General features: G+C 43.9%; 2 protein-coding genes and 1 long non-coding RNA gene across 3 annotated transcripts; 2 read left to right on the plus strand and 1 right to left on the minus strand.

Annotated features, from left to right (window-relative positions):
- Positions 1-243: 243 nt before the first annotated feature.
- LOC115177151 (uncharacterized) lies at positions 244-4,102 on the minus strand. The gene is made up of 6 exons (XM_029737712.1): positions 3,911-4,102; positions 2,543-2,626; positions 2,099-2,428; positions 1,613-1,840; positions 1,433-1,535; positions 244-1,307 (listed from the first exon to the last, which is right to left on the minus strand). The coding sequence occupies exons 2-6, from the start codon at positions 2,592-2,594 to the stop codon at positions 1,271-1,273; spliced, it is 750 nt and encodes a 249-aa protein (XP_029593572.1). The 5' UTR covers positions 2,595-2,626; positions 3,911-4,102; the 3' UTR covers positions 244-1,270.
- A 7,970-nt stretch (positions 4,103-12,072) lies between these two features.
- On the plus strand, positions 12,073-23,767 carry LOC115177160 (mucin-5AC-like). Its single transcript, XM_029737722.1, has 9 exons — positions 12,073-12,457; positions 12,704-12,761; positions 13,609-13,959; positions 14,885-15,151; positions 17,586-17,873; positions 18,291-18,395; positions 18,683-18,741; positions 18,837-20,816; positions 22,011-23,767. Exons 2-9 carry the CDS (start codon positions 12,722-12,724, stop codon positions 22,035-22,037), a joined length of 3,117 nt encoding a protein of 1,038 aa, XP_029593582.1. The 5' UTR covers positions 12,073-12,457; positions 12,704-12,721; the 3' UTR covers positions 22,038-23,767.
- An 875-nt stretch (positions 23,768-24,642) lies between these two features.
- Positions 24,643-25,111, plus strand: LOC115177171 (uncharacterized). The gene is made up of 2 exons (XR_003872365.1): positions 24,643-24,753; positions 24,839-25,111. It is a non-coding gene; the product is annotated as an uncharacterized LOC115177171 (long non-coding RNA).
- Positions 25,112-25,618: the final 507 nt, after the last annotated feature.

Raw genomic sequence — 25,618 nt, forward strand, 5'->3', positions numbered from 1 at the left:
TTGTATTCTACCATATTCCCCGTCACCTTGCCAAGGTTAAATGTGGTGGTTCGTGCTTGGAGTAGGCCATTCAAGGAGTTGGGTTGATAGTGCCCTCTAATGTCATCGGTCTCCCCCATTGCTTGCAGAAACAATAGAGAATCAATAGCGAACAAATGTAGAAAGACCCACCCTCCACTTGTGCTATGTCATGAACATACCTGGACCACCAAGTGCCTTTTGTTAAGTAAATCAGGTGAAAAGGAGACTGGAGTGCGACTTTAATTAAATCATCTTATCTACATTTGCAAAACAATTAACAATACGGTACAGTATTTCCAATTCAAGTTCTCTGTGAATGACAATGACATCCATTGTTTGTCCCCCCCCCAGTTTTATCATTAGAATGGCATACAAAACGAGGCAACGGTGTTCTTTAGGACCATGCAGACGCCTCCGAGCGGTCAGGTAGGATGTTTGGATTTTTTTATCCGACTCGATAAACCCCCCCGACTTCTAAAACCAAAGTTGTACATTGAAGTGATATTTTGAATAGAGGAATTTCTAAAAACAAGCCAGTGGATGGCGCTATTAAATAGGTGGTGCTGTGCTTTTCCTCACTCATCCAGACTGCTGTGTTTCTATGTCTCTTCACTGTGTCCTATGGAAGTGTAGCAAAATGGACGCTTTCAAAGATTTCCTATCAGGTTATGAAATAGGTTAAATCCACACAGTCCGTCACAATCATGTGATTTTTTTCCCCCATTTGCTTTATATCATACATAGGCATCACAAAAGTAGGTTTAAGTTCAGGTTCATTTGTACATGTGCACAATGTAAATGTGATGGCATAGAGTACTTAAAAAAAAAAAAGATACAAAGATATAATTAGTCAAAATATATGTGTGGACACTGCATCAATAAATACCACAAATAGGCATAGAAATACAATTTGTAAGTCGCTCTGGATAAGAGCGTCTGCTAAATGACGTAAATGTAAAATGAAATACACCAATAACAAGCATTTCACTATACCCGCAATAACATCTTCTAAATATATGTATGTGATCAATACAATTTTAATTTGATAAATAGGCATATAAATATATTTTAGTGATGGTGAATAGGGCCACAGCTCTTGATAGGAATCATATTTGGTCTGGTAGTGTGACTTATTGCAATAGAATATTAAAGACTTGTGTGAGCGTGCCATTAATAAGTGCCATAAATAAGTGTCATAAATAAGTGCCATAAATAAGACTGATAACGGAACGCGATGGCCCTCCTAAGGTCATGTCCTCCCATTCGTCCTCCGCTGTCTGCATTTCCTGTTAACAACACACAGCAATGTCAAAAGTGTGCACGTACCAAACACTATACCAGGAGTTTATTCATGTGCCAAATGAGTGTATTACTGTAAAAGACAAGCCAGGGAGATGTTCTGTAATCTTACCAGTAGAGATATCCACATGTGAATAGAAGCGCTATGATGAAGCCCAGTAATACGCCACACAGAGTGTTACAGGATTGGTTACTTTGGGATGGTGTAGGAGAATCTAGGCAACAACAAAGAAGCATGAAAGACTAAAAAAACTCAAAATAGTCATAATAAATAATCATAATGCATGTATACCAGTGACGTAGTATGTGACACTTGTCCCCAGACTGCTGTTGACAACACAGGTGTAGTTGTGGCCCTTCATTCCGGACACGTAGAGTCTCCTGCCATCTGCAGAGAGATTGGCTGTCTGATTGGACAGCTCTACCTCATCCACCAACCAGGAAAACACTGGGCTGTCCCACTGTGCCCTGTCATTGGCCACCTCACACTGGAGCGACAAAGACGCCACAGGAGCAGCAACTAGGCGAGAGGGAGGGAGAGAAAAAGTTAGGCAGAACAAATAGTCCAAATATAGTTATATTGGTTTCTGCGTCCTTACATAGTTCTGCACATAAGGGTAGCCTCGGCACCCAGGCTTCACTCACATTGTTCGGAAGGTGAGGTGAAAGCCTGTGACCGAGGCTAACGTCAAGGTAATATGACTTTTCAGTTTGCACAGTATTTGACCCTAACAAAATCTAGGTAGTGACCAGAATTATTGGTGTAGCTGTTTCTCACCAATCTCTCTAACAAGTATATTTGCTGATTGCTCGTTCCCCATCTGGTCAGTCACAGTGATGGTGTACATTCCATAGTCAGATGAACTTATATTCTCCACCCTAAATAAGGCCCCCTTCTGGTCTAGAGGATTGCCAGGTGCATCTTGGTGATTGGCCAGCCTGACCTGTCCCTGACCCTTCTCAGTCTGGCGGTCCCAAATCACCATGATGATCTTCTCTGTTGGTGTAATCTGGAACTGGGTCCGCAGGACCAGCTCTCTCCCCGGAGCCACATAAAGGAGACCCTTGTTCTGGAAATGCACTGACAGGCATTGGTGTGGGTGGGGCACTGAGGAAAGATAGACAAGGAGTTACTGTACGTCTTATGTACACATTACTGTACCATAAAGTTATTTTTGCAGGGCAATATCTTACTGACAAATGGTGGATTATAAAAACTCACAGAGGGCCAGGATCAGACAAATACGCCAGACCAGGATATGCTGTGTTTCCATCACATCTGCAGAGCTATTTAGATTTTACAATGCTGAGGACAAAGAGCGAAAGAGTTTGCAACAGCATTTAAACGTGCACTCTATCACTCCCGTGTTCAGGGGCGGAGGCATATCCCCCTAATGTATTTGAATGGGCTTTGATGGCAAAATGCTATTCAAATCAAACAACAATAAGCTGTATTTTGATCATTGTTAGCTACAGTATATGCATAAAATGTGTTTCAATGGGCTTGACATCATTTTTTTCCCCTTGGAGATGGTTCTGTGGCAACATAGTATGGTGAAAATTACAAGATTATGTTCTAATGCTGTTATTGCATCAAATGGTTGTTTTATGCAACAGAATAAGGGGTTGCTAGAACGCTCATCTGTGTGTGTTCTACTGAGGACGGGCCTCTGGGAGATCACACTGACAGGAGATTTACCATGTCTTTTGGGGGATAAAGCCTAAAGAGACCGCATTCCAGAGCATGAGTTAATGTTTCTGTTCTATACGGTACCAGGAAGACATGACTCCAGTATGGAGTTGGGGGGCCAGACACTGGTCCCTAATACAATGAAAACTGTCTTTATAGAAAATACTGTCTGCTGTGAATTATAAGTATCTTTCATACAAATCTTAACCTTGTGACCCATTCTATACATCTGTTGTTTGTCATGTAGGTTGAAAGGGGTGTATCTTGGCTATAAAATACCTTTGTACTTTTGTCTCGGGGCTCTCAACGAGCACTCAATCTATTCACTTTATGTGTGTGTGTTGTATTGACCTGCTCCCTTATTAATAAGTGATTAAAGATTTAGTTTAAGTATAACTCTGACTTGTGTGATAAGTTTGTCTCTCCTCATTTGATAGTAATGAAATTAACCATCACAAAAGATATAAAACAATACTACGCATTCAGAGCAGTTTCAGAGCAGTTAGAATTGCTATTAAAATATTCAAACCTTTCTTGCGTATTTTTAACCTGCTCTGTATTACTGTACAATGAGACACCAAATCTATTTATGTGGCGGCATCCTATATTACATAATACTGTATCCTTTTCCTGTCAATCCCTTCCGTTCATTCTTTTGTACCTGATATAAGCAGACATTCTAAACATGGCCAAAAGCCATGGTAACAAGATAATATGCTCAGTTGGCTAGTTAAACTTTGAGCTCACGGTTACTGTTGATTGTAACACTTGCCTGGGTGCCAGTGATTCTGTTGTAGCACCCATTTCAACTTGTCATGCCAAAGAATGCCAAATATGACAACTAAAAGCAGCGGCATCCAGGTTATTCAGAAATACAAAAGACAGGTCTTCATAGCTTACCTTTTGGATGTTCTGTAGGGTCCCCGTACAGGTCAGCTTGATATATTTCTATTTTCTTGCCTAATGTTTCCTGATTTGAAGGACATCAAACTCAATGCCGACTGGCACTTAAAATAGCTACTGTATGTAAGTGTTGAACCTGTTTTTCTTCCCTTTCCACAATTCAGTATGGCAGGAATGAAACTGAGCCTTGTGATAAGGGAGTGACTCCTACAGTACCTAGGGGAGTAACAGAAAGTAACTCCCATTGTACAGTATCTCCCTTGTACCAGATGGTACTCCTGACTGAATAGTCATACACTTGAATTCATCCTTGTACGGATACGGTGCAAGGCACTCAAATGCCCTTAAAAAAGGAAACAATTCCACATTGCAGACTTATGTTCGAACCCTACATTGGATGAAACAGTATTTTCAAGACTATCGCTGTTTTCAATTGTCATTCCTACATTCATGTTCAGTGTTGTAAAGTACTTAAGTAAAAATACTTTAAAGTACTACTTAAGTCGTTTTTTTGGGGGTATCTGTATTGGTATCTTTATTTTACTATTTATTTTTGACAGCGTTGACTTTTACTTCACTACATTCCTAAGGAAAATAATTAACTTTTTACTCCGTACATTTTCCCTGACACACAAAAGTTGTCGTTACATTTTGAATTCTTAGTGGGACAGGAAAATGGTCCAATTCACGCACGTATCAAGAGGTCATCCCTACTGCCTGATCTGACAGACTCACTAAACACATGCTTCTCTATCCGTGAAAAAAAAGAAAAGAAAATGGTGTTATCTGGTTTGCTTAATATAAGGAATTAGAAATGACTTGTACTTTTGATACTTAAGTATATTTTAGCGATTACATTTACTTTTGATACTTACGTATATTTAAAACCAAATACTTTTAGACTTTTGCTCAAGTAGTATTCTACTGGTTGACTTATACTTGAGTTATTTTCTGTTACGGAATCATTACTTTTACTCAAGTATGACGATAGGGTACTTTTTTTGTTGTTGCAGGAAAGATATTGAAATTCATACATATCACTCAACATCAATGCTGGATAGAGAGCAGAGACCCAAGTCACATTCATAACAACAGCCTCCCTTCAAATACATAGAGATCCACTCACAAACAATTATCTATATTATCAAAGATGTTCAGATACCTAAGTAAGGAGCTACGTTACCCTCGGTCCTACTGAGCCCATGTCCATGCGTGCGGACAAGCAGACACACATCCATCCGCCAAGACACATGTCCATCCCCCGTACACACCTCCATGTGCACGCATTTCCAAATGCATCCACATGACACTGACAAATAATGGTAGGGTCCAAAACGTAACACCGGCCTGAGCCATCCGAGCCGCCCAGCCCATCCAGCCACCACAAATATCCTTTGTTTTAAATACAGAGAGAACCAATAGATCAGCCAGCCCGAGCCGCTCGCACTTCGTGACCCCCAGCCGGTATAGTCAGTAACTCTCACCCCAACACTATTTACCCCAACACTTTACCATTTAAATCGTTTCCCAAGGGGAAGGTTTGTTAGCAAAGTACACCCCCCCCCCCAAAAAAAAAATGTCACACACACACATATATATGTGTGTGTGTGTGTGAGATTTATATACATATACGCTGGTTGGACAAAACATTAGGAACACCTTAATACTGATCCCTCCTCCCCCGTTGCCTTTAGAACAGCCTTAATTCGTCGGTGCATGGACTAGAAGGTGTCGAAAGTGTTCCAAAGGGATGCTGGCCCATATTGACTCCAATGCATCCCTTAGTTGTGTCAAGTCGGCTGGCTGTCCTTTGGGTGGTGAACCATTTTTGATACACACGGGAAAAACTCTCTTCAAGTGCTGGTATCGTCTGTGGTGTTGTAGCACTGGAGAATGAAAACGGAATATTTCTTTTGAATATCAGTCAAGCAAATATTGTATGTATTGCACCTGACAGACGATCAGATTAATGGCGATAATTGCTTTAGGGTTTGAAATGAATCAGCAAATATTAACACCACCACTCTTTGTGTTATTTTCAGTATTCATTTCATTAAATATCCCCACCACACCGCAGGTTGGTAAGACATTTTGAATAAGGTCCCTATTGTTTGTGTATGTAGAGAATATTGTCACAAAGAGAGAGAGAGAGGTCAATACTGATATTCACTGTTATAGACCACAGCAGCAGCAGGGGCATGGGGACTGTCTCAACACGACTGGACTGAGATGGATCCACTTTGTTGCCACTCTGATTGTTTACTGTACATGTAAACAGAGGAAGACAATTAACATACAGTGAGGGGAAAAAATGTATTTGATCCCCTGCTGATTTTGTACGTTTGCCCACTGACAAAGAAATGATCAGTCTATCATTTTAATGGTAGGTTTATTTGAACAGTGAGAGACAGAATAACAACAAAAACATCCAGAAAAATGCATGTCAAAAATGTTATAAAATGATTTGCATTTTAATGAGGGAAATAAGTATTTGACCCCTCTGCAAAACATGACTTAGTACTTGGTGGCAAAACCCTTGTTGGCAATCACTGAGGTCAGACGTTTCTTGTAGTTGGCCACCAGGTTTGCACACATCTCAGGAGGGATTTTGTCCCACTCCTCTTTGCAGATCTTCTCCAAGTCATTAAGGTTTCGAGGCTGAAGTTTGGCAACTCGAACCTTTAGCTCCCTCCACAGATTTTCTATGGGATTAAGGTCTGGAGACTGGCTAGGCCACTCCATGACCTTAATGTGCTTCTTCTTGAGCCACTCCTTTGTTGCCTTGGTCGTGTGTTTTGGGTCATTGTCATGCTGGAATACCCATCCACGACCCATTTTCAATGCCCTGGCTGAGGGAAGGAGGTTCTCACCCAAGATTTGATGGTACATGGCCCCGTTCATCGTCCCTTTGATGCGGTGAAGTTGTCCTGTCCCCTTAGCAGAAAACACCCCCAAAGCATAATGTTTACACCTTCATGTTTGACGGTGGGGATGGTCTTCTTGGGGTCATAGGCAGCATTCCTCCTCCTCCAAACACGGCGAGTTCAGTTGATGCCAAAGAGCTCCATTTTGGTCTCATCTGACCACAAAACTTTCATCCAGTTGTCCTCTGAATCGTTCAGATGTTCATTGGCAAACTTCAGACGGGGATGTATATGTGCTTTCTTGAGCAGGGGGACCTTGCGGGCACTGCAGGATTTCAGTCCTTCACGGCGTAGTGTGTTACCAATTGTTTTCTTGGTGACTATGGTCCCAGCTGCTTTGAGATCATTAACAAGATCCTCCCGTGTAGTTCTGGGCTGATTCCTCACTGTTCTCATGATCATTGCAACTCCACGAGGTGAGATCTTGCATGGAGCCCCAGGCCGAGGGAGATTGACAGTTCTTTTGTGTTTCTTCCATTTGCGAATAATCGCACCAACTGTTGTCACCTTCTCACCAAGCTGCTTGGCGATGGTCTTGTAGCCCATTCCAGCCTTGTGTAGGTCTACAATCTTTGTTTGTCCTGGAATCTGATTGATTGATTGCTTCTGTGGACAGGTGTCTTTTATACAGGTAACAAACTGAGATTAGGAGCACTCCCTTTAAGAGCGTGCTCCTAATCTCAGCTTGTTACCTGTATAAAAGACACCTGGGAGCCAGAAATCTTTCTGATTGAGAGGTGGTCAAATACTTATTTCCCTCATTAAAATGCAAATCAATTTATAACATTTTTGCCATGCGTTTTTCTGGATTTTTTTGTTATTCTGTCTCTCACTGTTCAAATAAACCTACCATTTAAAATGATAGACTTATCATTTCTTTGTCAGTGGGCAAACGTACAAAATCAGCAGGGGATCAAATACTTTTTCCCTCACTGTATAATATAACCTGACAATTTATTCTGCTATTTTCAGTATTGTACTTTTCTCTTGACTTAATTAATTGTAATATCATCAGTTACCCATACGGATTACATGCACACAATGTGAACTAATTCTGGATAATCAAAGGAAATGTACGCCATTTCCTAAAGACACTATACTCTACCTTTTTTGTGATGCTAATTTTCCGAAGCCTTTCAAGAAAGTACATCTTCTTGCTCTTCTCAGTTGTCCCTGGTTTGGCTGTGGGGAGGCTAGGATTGGCAACGGCCTCAACTCTGGAACCACTGGACCGCTCGCTCTGGTTGGGATCAAGTTTCTTTTCCTGGGGATCCTTTTTGAGCGCAAACTGGGCTAGTGCAATTAACAGTTTCTTTACAGCTCTCATTGATGGAAGAGAGGTACGATTCACCAGTCGGCCTCACATCAGGAATCAGGAGCCCGGAAATCTGCCAATTTTTTTGCCATCACTCGCGTGAAGAGATTGACTAATCCTTAGCAGATCTTGGAGAGTGACTTAGAACACCCTGAGCTGAGCAGGCCTGTATGTGAAGAAAAAGCAGGTGGTCAGACTCACAATGCCTCTGACAGAGGGAGAGCAGAAGGCCACATCAGTATCTCCTAGTGGAGGAAGGAGGTATTTGAGGAAGTGCTCTCGAAGGGATTTAAGAGTATGCTCTGTGAAGGCATAGACTATCCCCCAGTATCCCTCTGCTGATGGCTCCCTCTGGAGCTCACCTGTCTGCCTTCTGCTCATGAGAGCAGATTCATACTGAGATCTGTAGGCCACAGAAGACACCGGGGTACTGTTCTGCAGAAGGAAGGTGCAGATCTGCTCCACCAGGTGGTCTATGAATGGCCGGAGGTAGCCTGTGGAGAGAAGGGCCTTGAGGCGTTCTCTCAGCTGAAGCGGCATCCTCCCATGCTGCCAACATATTGCCGTGGTGACCTTATCTAAACACCTCTGACTGGGAGACAAGGCTGGTTGTGCCACTTCTAGCTCTTTCCTACAGTGCCTTAATGACCCGAAGGGTTCTGTCCATGAGGGAGGGTGTTCCCTTAGATGTGGGAAAATCAGTGATGCTTGCAGATGAGGAGGTGCTCTGGATAACTTTCAGCTCCTTGTCCAGGCTCTCTCTACTCATCGTGCTGTCACAAAGTCCAACACTAGCTTTCCCTGGCTTAACTGTGAGGCTAGTAATGGGGGGATGTTGGCTGGTCATATGGGATTATGGGCATGGTGGAAGAGGTGCAACTCAGGATAGATTTATCCTGGTCTTCAACACTCTCTGAGCCCACTGTGTGATCAGACACACATCTTGTCTCATTCAGATGTCTAGGAGCAACAGCGGCTCTTGCCGAGGAGTGGTAGGCCACAGAAGCTCACAGAACAGGACCGCCAAGTGCTGAAGCGTGTAGCGCGTAAAAATCGTCTGTCCTCGGTTGCAAAACTCACTAGTTCCAAACTACCTCTAGAAGCAACTTCAGCACAAGAACTGTTCGTCGGGAGCTTCACTAAATGGGTTTCCATGGCCAGAAATGTGTTCTCTGGAGTGTTGAATCATGCTTCACCATCTGGCTGTCTGACGGACAAATCTGGGTTTGGAGGATGCCAGGAGAACGCTACCAGCCCGAATGCATAGTGCCAACTGTAAAGTTCGGTGCAGGAAAAATAATGGTCTAGGGCTGTTTTTCATGGTTCGGGCTAGGCCCCTTAGTTGCAGTGAAGGGAAATCTTAACGCTACAGCATACAATGGCATTCTAGACTATTCTGTGCTTCCAACCTTGTGGCAACAGTTTGGGGATGGCCCTTTCCTGTTTCAGTATGACAATTCCCCCGTGCACAAAGCGAGGTCCGTACAGAAATGGTTGGTCAGAATCGGTGTGGGAGAACTTGACTGGCCTGCACAGAGGTCTGACCTCAACCCCATCGAACACCTTTGGGATGAATTGGAACGCCGACTGCGAGCCAGGCCTAATTGCCCAACATCAGTGCCCGACCTCAATAATGCTCTTGTGGCTGAATGGAAGCAAGTCCCTGCAGCAATGTTCCAACATCTAGTGGAAAGCCTTCCCAGATGAGTATAGGCTGTTATATCAGCAAAGGGGGGACCAACTCCATATTAATGGCCATGATTTTGGAATGAGATGTTCAACAAGCTGGTGTCCACATACTTTTGATCATGTAGTGTATGTTCAGGGAGCTGGGCAGTGACTACTGCCACTAGCTGAGCAGCTATCTGGGCATTTCATGGGCTCCCGAGTGGCGCATCGGTCTAAAGCACTGCATCTCAGTGCTAGAGGCATCCCTACAGACCCTGGTTTGATTCCAGGCTGTATCACAACCGGCCGTGTAAATCAGACTCTGTGGACGAACTAATGAGCATCTCGCTTACTGCTCTTACAGCCTTAGCCTGAAACTTACAGTGATGCGACATAATAGGGAGACTCCAAGAGGACCCAGTTCTGTCACTAATAGTGATATCGTCAGAGTCATCACCGATCTCATAGAGTACAAAGAAGGTGTACCAGAAGAAGATTTGTCCTCCATGTGGGACAACAGATTGTTCACAAATATACTGCTGGTTTCAGGTTTTGTTGCTCCCAAAGTAGATTCTGTTGCATTTGCTGTTAGGATTGAGAAGACCAGAGTGATAATAACCTTATTAGGGCTCGTGTCCAGGTGGAGTTGGTATGCGCCCTCTGCATTGGTAGACAGGAAATGAGAACTGCAGAGTTTCTCACAAAAGGCCAATGCCCTTAATTGGGTCTCTGAAAGTTTCTCATTCTCCCTGAATGGAAGTATATCATTCAAAGAAACCATGGCAATGTCAGCATGGTTCAACTTATCCTGAAGCTCGTCAGGTGTGGCTGGGGATTCCCGAGTTGGAAAAGTCCAAATCTTTATTTACACTCTCAACCATTTCTGACACTTCTGCCGTCAAGCACAGGAAGCTGACACCATTTGGTGTTTGGAGTGTCATGGGGCACTGATCTCGGTGGCCAGTAAGACTTGTTGAGGATCGGACAAGGACCTCACTGACGGTACAAATGACCATGGTCAAGACCTCCATTGATGCCTGTTGTGCAGCATGTTGGTCAACTTGTCTTCCTTTCTTACTCACCATGTTTTTCCCATGTTTGCCTTACTGTGCCTTTTGGTGAAAATTCTATCCATGGGACGGAGATACTACCGCCTCTAGTTGAGCAGCGATCTGGGCATTTCATGGGCTCCCGAGTGGCGCATCGGTCTAAAGCACTGCATCTCAGTGCTAGAGGCGTCACTACAGACCCTGGTTCGATTCCAGGCTGTACCACAACCGGCCGTGATTCGGAGTCCCATAGGGCGGCGCACAATTGGCCCAGCGTCGTCCGGGTTACGGTTTGGCAGGGGGAAGGCCGTCATTGTAAATAAGAATTTGTTCTTAACTGACTTGCATGTGTCATATGTACAGTAGCTACGGGCCTGAAGTTATGTATCTACTACCAGTAGATTGGTGTAGAAAGAATGCACAGAAACAATGAGTAAGACTTGGCTACTAGGCATAATCAAGAGCTCCATTCTTTCATTTATTCAGAAAGAATACCTTTTCACTTTGCTGTGACAGACTGTTGTGTTAATTTCACTGATGCACCTATAATCGTAATAATGCTTTATGTCCCGCCCTTGCTTTGTATCCCTTGGGATGATGCGTACATGTGCATGCTCCTTTTACTGCCGGCTATTTTCCTCTTCGAGCTCTCACTTATAGTGCTTGTTAATTCATTTCTCTTTCTCAAGGAACTACAATGCATTTTGACCATAAGTCAACATACTGTATAGCCTAGTTCCACCAAGTAACATTCCACTGGAAGAAAAGAAAAACAAAGAATACACTTTTTACTTTAGTTCACTTTTTTGGGAGCTAATTTCCCTGGATGTTTTTAAATAGATCGAATTGATAGAACTGAAGCTTTTTATACAATGTATGTTTTTATTTTATTTATAATTGTGAGCTTTAATAGGTAAATACATTTTTCACACAGCCTACATTACAAGGCTACAATATGCGTTTGCGAGTTTGATCGTTCCTTGTCTCTGCTAAAGGGCAGCACTAGCATGTATTTTCACAATCAAATAACCTCAAAAGAAATTCAGCTCCCCACATTTATAAGACTTGCTCTTGAATTACATTTTTTTTTAAAGTTTTCCCACAAGCATCAACTGAGAAAGAACAGCAGGATATGGTTGCGATTTTGAATGGAAACTAATTGATGTCATCGGCTACTAATGTTTGTAGCTGGTGTGCCTAAATAAACAAACCCATCATGGATTGTGTGCTCTCTTGGCCCATAGGCTCACAATGCTGCTTTCAAGTAATTGAGGCGAACGATCCCTTTAAGAGGACAGGTGTGTCTGCAAGACAGGGGTGTATTCACTAGGAATCAAACAGAAGAAAAGGGGTGAAACAGGGAGGGACCTATCTGAATTTGTCCTATAAGAAACTCTTGTTTTTATTGCACAATGTTTTCCGTTGCAAGAGGTTTTACTAAGGTGTGGACTAATGAATACACCTGTGGAGACAGGTGAGAGTGGAGAAACAGGAAATGAAACCTTTCGCACGTAAACAAACTGGTTTTGCCAAACATCTGCTTATGGCTTTTACAACTGAAACATGAGAGAAGAGAGAAAAGTCTGTCGTAAGTGTTGACATGAAAATCTTTCAAGAAGTGTTTTGAATTAAGTGAAAGTGAGTTTATTCACAATAGATTAACCCTATGTACTCTGTCTGGTTTAGAATGCTAGCACGCTAAGCTACTAGCATGTCCTATTTGTGTTTACAGAAGAACACAGCCTGGGTTTCTTTCTTTCTGTGTTTTAAACAGACACATTTCATTCACTTTAATTTAGTTGTGATTTGAGTCTGTGTCAAAAATACTCCACAGGCTATCCTGACTGATGTGATGAACTTACACCTGCTTCCCGTAGTTCTGTCATTGGCAGGTAAGGCATCTCTCCTCCCTCAATTTTCTGACAGGGGCTTCAATGTTGACTTCAGTGAGTACCCTAACCTAAAGCTGACCAAAAGGGTGTGCCTGTGAAAAGAATGCTGATGTGTGTATTTCAAAAAATTTGGAGGAGTAGCTCTACATTTTATTTGAGAAATTCCAAGGTGACAGAAACAATGACTCCTTCCCAGCTCGGCTGCATTCTTAGTCCGTGTGTTCTGTTGCATAAATGAAAAATAAAGTTACACACTCATCTCTCCTTCTTGTGAATTTATTCAACCAAAGTTTTGGCTTAACAACCTTTATCAGGGTGTGTGATATTCTAATACACAATGTCCAATGGCTTATCAGCCCTGCTGAGCCCTATGGGCCCTGATCGGAGCACTATGTAGTGCACTATAAAGGGAACAGGGTGCCATTTGGGACATGCATACTTTCTCTATCCAGTATCCACCTCTACTGAAGTCAGTTAAGCACTGTATTGTTTTTAACAAGGCTTTAAAAGTGTGCTGCTGTTTTACTGCAAATGATCAACGAGGGAACCTCGGTGCAATTCATCTCAATTTTTGTCTTTCTCATGCACACCTTGTAAAGTCAATTCACCATGACTGATCAGGAGCATATTCATTAAGTTTAGTATAATTCATCTGCTGAAGACTTTTGGGGCCTTTTATATGCTTGTAAAGTGTTTTGATAATTCCCCCAACTATATACCCCTCAAACGCTCTCATACCAGTGTTATAACAACCTGTCATAATCACTTTAAGAAAGCAAGAAAGTAAGCAGGTAAATGAGTGATAAGCAGTGTATTCCATTCTTCTCCCCCCTCTCCTACCCTCTAGTCTTCCTCTCCGTCGCTCTCTCCCAGGACCTGGTCTCAATCCAGTTTAAATCAGATCCAGTCCTGGTGCAGACTGGCACCGATGCGGTCTTCACGGTGGTCACAGTGGTCCAAGTGTTTTCCATCACATGGGGGTACCCAGGTGGGGTGACCCCCCTGGGGCTGTGGGTGGGGGGCAGTGCGGTGCTCAACACTGTGACCCAGTACCAGGGCAGGGTCACCATCACAGCCACCCAGCTCCGTATCAGCAGTGCCCAGCTGGGAGACGCGGGGAACTACACAGTGACAGTGGACCCCTCGCCCACCACGGGCCTGGCCCAAAACACCAGGTCCATACAGCTCAGGGTGTTCGGTAAGGAGGGAGGGAGGAAAGGAAGGTGGGATGTAGTGAGTGACGTAATGAGGGAGGAAAGGAAGGAGGGATTTAGTGAGTGACGTAATGAGGGAGGAAAGGAAGGAGGGATGTAGTGAGTGATGTAATGAGGGAGGAAAGGAAGGAGTGATGTAATGAGGGAGGAAAGGAAGGAGAGATGTAGTGAGTGACGTAATGAGGGTGGAAAGGAAGGAGAGATGTAGTGAGTGACGTAATGAGGGCGGGTGGGAGGAAGTGATGAGTGAGGGAGATAAAGGAGGAGGATGGGAGGGAGGATTACAGAAGTAAGTGAACAGCAGTGGTGGAAAATCGAGCATGTAAGTGTAATGTGATTATAGCCACTTGTTTGCCTAGACCTGTTAGTGTTTGTAATTACTATTGTTTTTAGTCACAGATAGCGCTTCTATCTTTATTTTCTCAGTCCAGGCCTAGCGCTCATTGGCATCTTGTCTGCCCCTTTATTTACCATCTGCTGCCATGTCTTTATAATGTTTCTTCTCCCAACCCTCCATTATTTTCATTAAACAAAATTATTTTAGGCAGAAAACACTAAGCGTCCCTCTATTTTTCAGCGTATTTTGAAGCTTGAATTGATTCCCCCTCTGTCTGTGATCACACTGTGAAAGCCCAATAATGGCTCATTCAAAAGCTCTCCCTGTTTGTGTATCTCCCAATCAGTCTACTACTCCAGTATTTACATTCGTCTCACTAGCCTGGTCCCAGAATAGTTTGTGGCATGATAATGACTATAGGAGTTGTCAATGAACATAGTAGGAGTTGACAATTACCATAGGAGTTGGCATGACCATAAGAGTTGTCAATGGCCGTAGGAGTTCGCAAGACACCACAAACAGATCTAGGAGCAGTCTATAATCTCCCTGCTTCTCTTCTCTCCCCACCCTAGATGCAGTGGATGGCGTGACTCTGTTTGTGCCGTCAGTGGCTCTGGAGGGGGGCAATGTGTCTGTGCGCTGTACCTGGACCAAGGGGACAGAGACCAGTGTGCTGTGGGGTAAAGGGGGCTCTGCTCTCACCTCGAACTCCAGGGTCACTATCAAAGGGGGCGACCTGGTGATCAACCCGGCCAGGAGGGAAGATGCCGGGGTCTACTCCTGCACCGTCTCTAACCTCGTCAGCGCTCAGACCGCCTCAAAGACCCTCACAGTTTACTGTGGGTAATTGCATGCTCAGCTGCTAATGCTAATAACATAAGCTAAATAGACTCCCACACAGTCTCACCAGTGAGCAGGGCCGGATTACCGATTTGGCACGCAGGGGTAATCCAGGGGCAATTAGATAGCATATGAGCACGTGATAAGCCATTGCAAAATGTGTAGAATTGTAATTAACCGGAAATTAGCTTTAAAACTGCAACATTTTCTCTCAGTCTCATAATGGCAAAATATGTGGAATAGCATGGGATTAGCTATATACTGTAACTGCACAATTTTCTCTAAGCCTCATCCCACTGCTGGCTTGCTTCTGAAGCTAAGTAGGATTGGTCCTGGTCAGTCCCTGGATGGGAGACCAGATGCTGCTGGATGTGGTGTTGGAGGGCCAGTAGGAGGTAGTCTTTCATCTGGTATAAAAAAAGATAGAATGAACAAAAATGTAAACGCAACAATTCAAACAATTTTACTGAGCTACAGTTCATTTAAGGAAATCACTCAATTTAAATTAAGATATTAGGCTCTAATCTATGGATTTCACATGAGTGGGCAGGGTCGCAGCCAAGTGGGTGGGCCTGGGAGGGCATAGGCCACCCACTTGGGAGCCAGACCCATCCAGTGGGGAGCCAGGCCCAGCCAATCAGAATACGTTTTTCCCTGGATGTGGAGGTCCTGGGTTGGCATGGTTACACGTGGTCTGCGGTTGTGAGGCCGGTTGACGTACTGCCAAATTCTCTAAAACGATGTTGGAGGCAGCTTATGATAGAGAAATGAACATTCAATTATCTGGCACAATTCAGCTCTGGTGGACATTCCTGCAGTCAGCATGCCAAAACTTGCTCCCTCAAAACTTGAGACATCTGTGGAATTGTGTTGTGTGTCAAAACTGCACATTTTAGAGTGGCCTTTTATTGTCCCCAGCAAAAAGTGCACCTGTGTGATGATCATGCTGTTTAATCAGTTTTAATCAGGTGGATGGATTATCTTGGCAAAGGAGAAATGTTCACTAACAGGGATGTAAACACATTTGAGCACAACATTTGAGAGAAGTACGATTTTTCTACTTATGGAAAAATGCGTCGATTTTGTATTTATTTCAGCTAATGAAACATGGGACTGACACTTTACATGTTGCATTTATATTTTTGTTCAGTATAATAATACCCCAATGCACCCGGGCAATGATTGGGGACATTGCCCTGTGTAGGGTGCCGTCTTTTGCATGGGATGTTAAACGGGTGTCCTGACTCTCTGTGGTCATGTTACATGAATTAAGTTATCAATGTTCTTAAACCGAACTTCAATTAGACTACTCAGTCTACCCCACCAGAGTGTGTAAGATTCTGGTTGAATGAAGCAGACGGATAGCCAGCCTACAAGGGTCAAAACGTCTATTTATGAGAGCTCTGAAAATACTTACAATGTACAAAGCCTTTTATAATAACACACACACACACACACACACACACACACACACACACACACACACACACACACACACACACCAGTAGAGAACTCCACCCAGCTTTAGGCGGCTGTATTTTTCCACAGTACTCAGACCACCTTTCTCCTTATCTTTTGCCAGCCTAGCTGTTCCCAGGCCGTTGTTTCTCTCCCTAACTTAAGGAGGCCTCTTCTCCTGTTCCTTTCCCAGGGTCATCTTATCAACTCTGCCCTGCTCATTTTTTGAAGTGGTTACAGTGTCTTACTCACACACAGTATTGGAATATAGTTTTTAACCCATTATTATAGCCTTATTTCAAATACATTTCAACAGGTTATAAGGTTTCTGAGTGAAATCATTTAGTCAAACCTTTAATCATATCATTTCCATTACAGGTCACTAAAGATCTCATGGCACTTAACGTAAGAGTAGGGTTGTTAAATCCCGGTCAACTTACCTGGTAAAATAAGGGTAAAAAAAAATACATAAGAAAATTGCAAAATGTGTAGAATAGCATGAGGTTAGCTGTAAGACCACACAATTAGAATCGCAGGAAAAACTGTGGCCCCAGATGTGGTGGTCCGGCTCTGACTGTGAGTCGCTATCTGTCCAGGGTTGTGTTAATTAGGGCACACGCAATTTTTTTTAGTGTGTCTTATTTGAGAAGTCAGAGTAGTCTTTCCTTGTTTTAGTCTGTTTTCTTTTGTTTGGTGCCTAATGTAGCTAAAATGCTAATACTATGAGCTAGTTGTTTTACAAGCTAGCATTACACCAAGTAATGTAACTGCCAGTAAGCCACAGAAGCGCATCACTATATGGGCTACAGGGCTAATTTGCATTAGCAATAATGACTCGTGAAGCTACTAGTCATACCCAACCCCAGTAATATTGACCCCATGCATTTTGAGGTGAAACTTTCCTGTGACAGTCTGTGAGCCACAGGGTTTGTCTGTGAGTCTGTCTGTTGATGCCCCCCCCCCCCCCCCCCCCAGATGGTCCCGACACCCCTGTGCTGAGCAAGGCTTCTCCGGCAGACTGTGTGGGAGGAGCGGATGCAGTGGTAGGCCAGACGATCCAACTCACCTGCGTGTCCGACTCCCTGCCCCCCGCCACTTTCTCCTGGAAATACAACAATGGACCCGTGGCGTCTGGCCAACCAGACAGTGGCGTGTTCAGCCTCCAGACCTTCTCCACCAACCAGAGCGGCCAATACAAGTGCGTGGCTAGCAATGCCATCACGGGCGCCACGTCGGAGCAGGGGACGAACCTGGCCATCGTGGGTGAGTTATGCAGGACGGACACTGACGTGATTCGTTCTGATGACTGTTAGTTTTGGACGGCGCAGCAGCATCCATCTTCGAGTGAAGAGAGAGGGGAACGTTTTGGCCCAGCCTAGCCCATCAGCGAAAGATTGATCAATCCACATGCTCTCACAATGAGAATCTAACTCTTTTTCTATGACTTTCAGCTGTCTTCACTGATGTTCCCTTCACTTCCACTACTCATTCTCTCTCACCTCTCTTCCCCTGCCATCACTTCATCATACTCTTTCTGAAACCTCGTTTCTTTTTTTCCATTTGTCTGTCTGGGCACCGTGTCTCAGACTCATTATCATTATTAATTATCCCCCTGCTCATCACTTTTTCTGTCTCGGCCTCCCTCCCCCTCATCCCTCCCCCCTTCCCCATCTCTCTCAGGCACATGCCTCAGTGCAGGGGCAGTGGCGGGCATAGTGATTGGCTGTGTGGTCGCTCTGATCTTAATCGTCATAGCTATCGTACTCCTGGTGCGCTGGAAGAGAGGTGAGTGAGAGTCTGTCTGTCCTGTCTGTCTGTCTGTCTGTCTGTCTGTCTGTCTGTCTGTCTGTCTGTCTGTCTGTCTGTCTGTCTGTCTGTCTGTCTGTCTGTCTGTCTGTCTGTCTGTCTGTCTGTCAAGTCCACTGTGTAGCCATGGAAGTAATGCAAGTATGTCACAGTAATATCTTGTAAACTCTTTGTAAGCATTCACATTGTCCTGTGTATACTATGGTCAACGGAAACGTATGTTTCTATGGTTGAATACAGTATGTGACAATGTTGCTTTATTGCAGTTGACCGAAGACTGAAGGAGGCCACAGGACAAAAGAGAAACCCAGAACTCATGCTTACTGTAAGACACTCCTCTTTTTCCCAAAATATTATGATTCTGAAAGCAATTAACCCATTCATGTATTTCTTTCTCTTCTCTTTCTCTCTCTCTTTCAGCCCACAGAACCCCCTCCACAGGGTACCCGGACTTTAGGCAGAGGCCGTCACTCTGACCCACCGCTACACACACACCCTCACAACTTCTACACTGTCCCACCCGATGGCCACGATAACACACACACACCGCCACGCAACACTAACACACTCCAACACAATGGCCACGCCAGCAGAAATAGGTTCCAACACAATGCCCAACATCCGAATGCCAATTCCTTTCCACAAAATGGCACCACGCAGGACCACAACACTTTCACACATACTGCTGCACCTCAGAATGCCAACACACTCAACACCTTCCCACAGATGACTCAAAACAACCCAAACAATCCAAACATTCTCATACAAGCGGGTTCTACTCAGGTCGGTGTTAACCTTAACACACTGCCACACAACCAGCAAAATAGCAACGCACAGATGGCCACGGTTCACGTCAATCTCAATTCCTATCCAACTAATGGTCAACAACCCAACCAACAGTCAGAGCAACAATTTACAAGCCCACAGGACAGTACAATGCAGCTGAGCGCCACCAATGTAGCCAACAGTGCTAGTGCTCTTCAAGTTCAAAATAACAACCCACAAACGTTCACACAGACTGGACAGTCATACTCCAATCCCAGGATGCAAATTGGCTTGTCATATCCTGGTGATCCTTCACAGGTTGACCACAGTGACTTAGACACTGGTCCTCAAGTCTCTCCTGGTCCTGTTCCTACTGGTTACACACACGGGGGTCGAAGTCACACTCTCCAGCGAAACGCCAACACGCAGACCTACCAGATGGACCAGGCTGCTGCTACCCAGCCTAGACACTCCAACCCAGCAGCGGCCAGTTCTGTGCCACGTGATGCCAGTCATGCCACACCAAGTGCCAGCTCACACCGCCAACAAATGCCTTGGGACCGTCTGAGGGGCACCCCGGCGTACCCCAACAACCCCCCCAGAAGGGTACAGGCTTCCCCTGACAGCAGCTACACCTCTGATAGCACAGAATCCCCGTCCCAGGCTAGACGATCCCGACCACACACCGGGAGGAGTGGGCCAGGAGCACAGACCCAGAGTCCCCCACCGAGCCGATCTACACCCAGGAAGGCTGTACCGACTGCGGGCAGACAGACCCAGAACCTCCCCCACGCTCATGGAACGAACACTGAGCCTGGGGCTCCAAGTCACACACAGTCGCATATCAGTCCCCATGCACACGGTACACCAAGGCAGAGAGCCCGGCAGGATGTCAGAGCTCAATCCCAGATCACAGCTCATACCGCTTCTCAAAGCCAGACTGGCCCCAGGCAGCAAAATGCCTCCCGCAGCTACCACAACCCCCAACCACAACAACAGGGACCAGGCGCTCCACAGGGACTAATAACCACCATGCCCCGAGGCACCACACTCGACACTCGAGCTCTCGCCAATCCAAATCACATTCCACAGACACAAACCGGGATTCAGTATGGTAGGGGAAACACACACATGATACCGCAGCCCACACAAGACCAGAGACAGACAGCAACACAAGGTTGGGGTGCACTAACACAGCCTGTTACACAGAACCCCAGTAGCCTCACTCAGACGGCCCTGGAGATGCACACACTGACGACCCCTAACCCTTTTCACAACCGTAACCACCAGACACAGGCCGCCCTGCTCAACACCCAAGCTCGAGGCCGTGACCCTGGGCACCAGCGCCCCCCCACGCCCCCTCCCGTGATCCCTATGGCTCATTTCCAGACTATTCCCAGAGAACGCACCCAGCACCAGTCCCCAAACCGGGGCCCCACTGGCCCTCTCAGGCCCCCGGTCAATGTACATAATGCACAGAGACACCCCATCGCCCACCCGCCCCGCAGACACCCCGGTGCTAGCATGCCGGCCAACCTGCACTCGGGAAATGCCCACCACGTGCACGCTGATAACACACACAGGCACGGTCAACATACTCAACATGCCCACAGGAACACTGCCCACCCACGCCAGGTAAGTAAACACCAAAGTAGTGTTTGATATCAGAGCCAACCGTTCCCATATGTTTGATATATGTTCATTAGCCATTTCATGTTTCGTTAATCGCCACATGGCTCTCTGTCTCAGATGTGTGATCATTATGCCTGTCTCATTCTGTCATGTCACTCTCTGTGCATTTAGTTTCTTTGGTTTCCCCACCTCTCATTCTCACTGACAGTTAGTCGGCGTCCCAAATGGAACCCTATTCCCTTTATAGTGCACTACGTTTGACCAGAGCCCATAGGGAATAGGATGCAATTTGGGATGCACATTTGTGTTGCGTATAATATGTGTGTCACGTGTGGAGCTGCAAAACTACCGGTAATTTACCCAAGTTACTGTAATCTTCTGTAATTTTGGTAAGTAACAGACATTCTATGGCAATCTATGGTAACTTTGGTAATTTATACTTGAGTAACTTAAAAAAGATTTATTCATATATAGTATTTATTTTTTATATCTGTGTCCATATTGTCCATGAGTTTCTAGTGGATAGACCATATGGTACAAGAGAAAATTCCCTAATTAATGAAAAAAGCATCTAATCAACTATGGTATTATTTTCAATTAACTCTGCAACTCTTCCAACGATTTACTTTTTTCACCAGTTTGCCGCCACAACATTAAATAACAACAAAAACATATTGACATGGTCATATAAAGGATATTTAATGTTGAAAGTCATATTAAACACCAATGGTCTTCACTAAGTTGATGGTTTATATTTAGGACATTGTTTGACTTTATCATTTATTTTGTATTTTAAAATCTTATTTGATTATTTTATATATTTTATATGTGATAAGGCCACACAGAGGGCCAGAGATAATGACAGACACCTGTGATAATCTGAAGTACTCAAAAGTGCCACTAAATGATAAACTACAAAAAATCGTTGAAACTTCAAAAGTTTACAGTAATATACCCTCCCTTGCAACCCTAGTCACAGGGAAGCTTGCCAAGCAGTTTTTATAGCGGGGCCTGCACTTTTTCTTGAGTGACAAGTATCTTTCTGCTGGAGTAATGACAAGAGTATTTGGCAGGGATACAGCCAGGGTAGTTTGGCTGGGTGTTTGTCTGCCTATACCATACCAGTGTTTGTGTCAGTGCCTATGTTGAACATGACTTGTATATAATTAAGGGCTTGTTCTTTCTCTCCAACACCAGACCCACCAAGGGAGGCCTAGACACTGAGAGATGCCAATGGACACACACACACCAGCAACTGACAAGAGGAGAAACACAAGCATGGATGACCATGGGAGCCCCACTCTAAAGCAATGGAGACCAAGCAAAAACACACATATGCCCATGCGCACACACACACACTGTATCACACACACTTCCCGCAGTCGACTCCCCCTGCCTGTCAAGTGTATGTTATCTGTTGATTTTCAACAGTACCAACAATGAGTCACTGGAAAACACACACAGATGTGTTATTTCTGAAGCACCATATATCCAAATAGTAGGAAGGAGAAAAGGGCCTTATTGAGGCGTACGTGGCCTCTCGCATTCAGCGTGTTCAGAGCGAGAATGAGGCACTGCCACAACAATGAGGACTTGAAATGTTTCCATTCATATCTGTGTGTGTGTTGCTTCTTGTGACTAGAATGAACAGTAAAAAGGAAAGGAAAAGAGAACCCTTGCTGGACTGATTCCAGTTGGATGGACTCGGCCCCTGGGAACTACTGTGTGAAAATTCAGAAGGCAAAAACCCCTCTGCGACATGCTTTATTTAATATTTCCATGGAAGTATTTATGAGGTGACTTTCTGTTTACAGATGCTTCTCTTGACACCGCTCAATTAAAAGGATTCGCTTCGGCGCCCGGGCTTCAGAAGCAATGCTCAACTAACTATGAAGGAGACCCCACAAATGGATGGGCCGCTTATTAATTAAGCGCTTTAATGTGACTTAAATGACTCGGAAAATAATGACGCCATGCGTGGAGGAGGTCAGCACAAAGAAGCTGCTGAGCTGCCACGTTTTCCCCGACTAAGCAAAGCAAAACAATTTGCTCTCGGACTACAATGCTCTTTTGTGTGGGGGATAGGCACATTAAAAGGGATCTCTATTAGAATGAACCTTAGTTTTCTTTCGAACAAAATGTATACTTAATGTTTTCATTTTTCTGTTACGTGGTAAATATGTTGGACTGCTATTGCAATACGTGTCTTTGTGACTCAGGGAGGCTGTTTTATACTAAAATCCATGTTCCATTAAAATACAGAAAATAGGATAAATAAGGTTTTTAAAGATTAGAGGTCCCCATTGAACATACTTTTTTTTCAGGACTAGGCCATCCCCATATCTTTTATTGATGATAATAAAGTATTTTGATTTACAGGAAAATACTGTATGTCAGTGTATTACATGACATTCATTTTGATATAATGTTACCTACCTAATGGTATAACCTTAGCTGCTTTTGAAATCATCTTGTCCTCCAGGCATTCTGATCATCTTCAGCTGTTTCAAATATTCCCAGAATATTGTATTTACTTAGCAGTTTTTAAGTTGAAGAGTCTGCACTGTAAAAATGTCCTTCTTAATTACAGCACAATTATTTACAGAGTTGCCGGATGAATACTGTAATTTAGCTTTACAGCAGAGATTTTCCTTACTGTAAAACGTATTACAGTATTCCTGCTGTAAATTTGGGCACCTGATTCCATGGCAGAATTTAGTGGATGTGTCATGGTTGATTGATAGAGTGAATAAGCCTACTGAATCTCAAGCCGTATCTTAGAGCAATAACAGTAAGGAAGATATGTTGACCTCTGCATTCAGGACTAAGAATAGGAGAAAGTCCTTTATAGAAATGAGTGGCCGTGTTGAACTTTTGAATCCCGTTTTGTATGTGCCGACACTTGGTGAGTAAGAAAGGTTGAATTGAATAAAATACTGTTATTTTTTGCTGAGTCTGCGGACTCCATTAGGGAGTTGTTGATTTTCCACATTAGTGAAATGTATGTCTGTTTCCTCAGCTTGTTATGGAGGAATTAGGAGTTTCTGGCTTGCTGCTCTATCAGTCCCTCAGCACAGCTCCCACTTGTGAGTACATCAAATACAGCCCTGCTACACAACTGCTAAGGTAGAAGGACTTTGTACTGTTGAGTAATGGTAGAAAACATATTATAGTTATCCTCCAAAGCTAAATGACTGTCTGTTCTTCCAAAATTATGGGAATATGTCACGTAGGAAGACTCCATTGCCGACTGTATATGCTGATACTGCTCCTTTCCGGAACTCAATTTGCATGTACATTTAATGTGGTTGTTTTACTCTCCTTCCATGATATACTGTGTTTACTGCAGCAAATTGTAATTGTTTATGTTTCACATTAGAGCATAAATTAGGGTACAAAACAACAAGGCCAACAGGAGGGTATGTGCAAAATCTGCATTTCTGTTGTGATTAAACGTCAATGGTGTGTGCGTCTCCTCTTTATCACACGGTGGCTCCACCCAGCCCTCCCGACTCAGACGTGCCAGTGCTGCTCATCGTGTGTGTAACCCTTGGTGTGGTTTTGGTGGTGGTTTTTCTGGGGGATCTACTATGGCTTCCAACGCCTCAGGTACTATAAACCCTAGAGGATGTCTCACACACAGGACAGTCAATGGACCTATTCAAATACCCTTAACATGTATTGTTCCTCCTTTCCATGAGGAAATCAATGATCCGACACTTTGATTAAAGCAATGGGGAACGCACGTTTCCACGCACCCACTCTTGCACTGATCAGTGATTACCTCAGGGTAGGGAGGAAAGAAAGCATCCATTTTAGAGGTGTTCACTCACTGCACAGATATGACATGGTGGTAAGTCTCCTGTTCGTTTCCATCAGTGCTAAGAAAAACATAACTGATGTCACCAGGAGACATGGATCCATGAGGATGAGTCCTGAAGTAAGGCTTAAAATCGTTCTCATTTTCAACACCTATCTGTTATTTTCTATTTCAATTGCATTTTAATGCATGTCTCTCTTTGCAGGGACTGGCTGGAACATAAGGCGTGTTTGTCTGCACAGGATGTGCATCTGCATGCAAATGTATTGGCTGAAGCCCAGTAGCAACATATTCCAAATGGCATCCTATTCCCTATTTAGTGAAACTATTTTGACCAGAGCCCTATGGGTCCTGGTCAAAATGAGTGTACCATAAAGGGAATAGGGTGCCATTTGTAACACAACCATAATTTCAACAATGTCTGGAGTTAAGTATAACATCAGTCGGTCTGCAATAAACATTTTGAGCAACAAAATCAGACAGGAGTTTTTATATATTGTATCGGCACTAGGGGGAGCCAAACGTGCAAGAGAGACTTCAGGGGCCTCATTGATTTGAGCGAATGTACTTATTTTTTATTTTTTTGCCTCTAAGGTCTTTTCTATTAGATAGGATTTTACAACACTGCTTGTTCAATATCACAAAATTAAAACAATAGACTTGAGCCATCGGCAAGGAAACCCTTGGCTGCAATTCAATAAATATACTGAACACAGATACAACTGTGTTGAATAGCAGCAAGGAAATCCACAGTCATGCTAGGCCTATTTGCTGGCTATAGAAAACGTCAACATCCTACAACTGCCATTTTCTCTTGCGTTGATGCACATTTGGTTATTTTTATAATGCCAGACGTACTGTAGCAGAAGGGCATCTACTGAAATACGAACATGAATGGTCAACAAATATAAATCAGATCAACAAACAAAAAATAGGCTTGTGTTTTCAATAGATACTTTCCTGCTGTATTTTTGTTGGTTTGTAC

This window comes from Salmo trutta, chromosome 3 (assembly GCF_901001165.1).
Source record: "Salmo trutta chromosome 3, fSalTru1.1, whole genome shotgun sequence".
In the NCBI taxonomy this organism is placed as follows: domain Eukaryota; kingdom Metazoa; phylum Chordata; class Actinopteri; order Salmoniformes; family Salmonidae; genus Salmo; species Salmo trutta.

What these genes read in the sequence shown, in the direction of transcription:
- LOC115177151 (XM_029737712.1), bottom strand. Translation starts at nt 2,594, where the DNA reads ATGGAAACACAGCATATCCTGGTCTGGCGTATTTGTCTGATCCTGGCC. An exon ending in TGTCACATACTACGTCACTG is followed by an intron (nt 1,536 to 1,612) that starts GTATACATGCAT and finishes GTTGTTGCCTAG; the next exon opens with ATTCTCCTACACCATCCCAA. An exon ending in ACATGTGGATATCTCTACTG is followed by an intron (nt 1,308 to 1,432) that starts GTAAGATTACAG and finishes TGTTGTTAACAG; the next exon opens with GAAATGCAGACAGCGGAGGA.
- LOC115177160 (XM_029737722.1), top strand. Translation starts at nt 12,722, where the DNA reads ATGAACTTACACCTGCTTCCCGTAGTTCTGTCATTGGCAG. An exon ending in CATACAGCTCAGGGTGTTCG is followed by an intron (nt 13,960 to 14,884) that starts GTAAGGAGGGAG and finishes TCCCCACCCTAG; the next exon opens with ATGCAGTGGATGGCGTGACT. An exon ending in AAAGACCCTCACAGTTTACT is followed by an intron (nt 15,152 to 17,585) that starts GTGGGTAATTGC and finishes CCCCCCCCCCAG; the next exon opens with ATGGTCCCGACACCCCTGTG.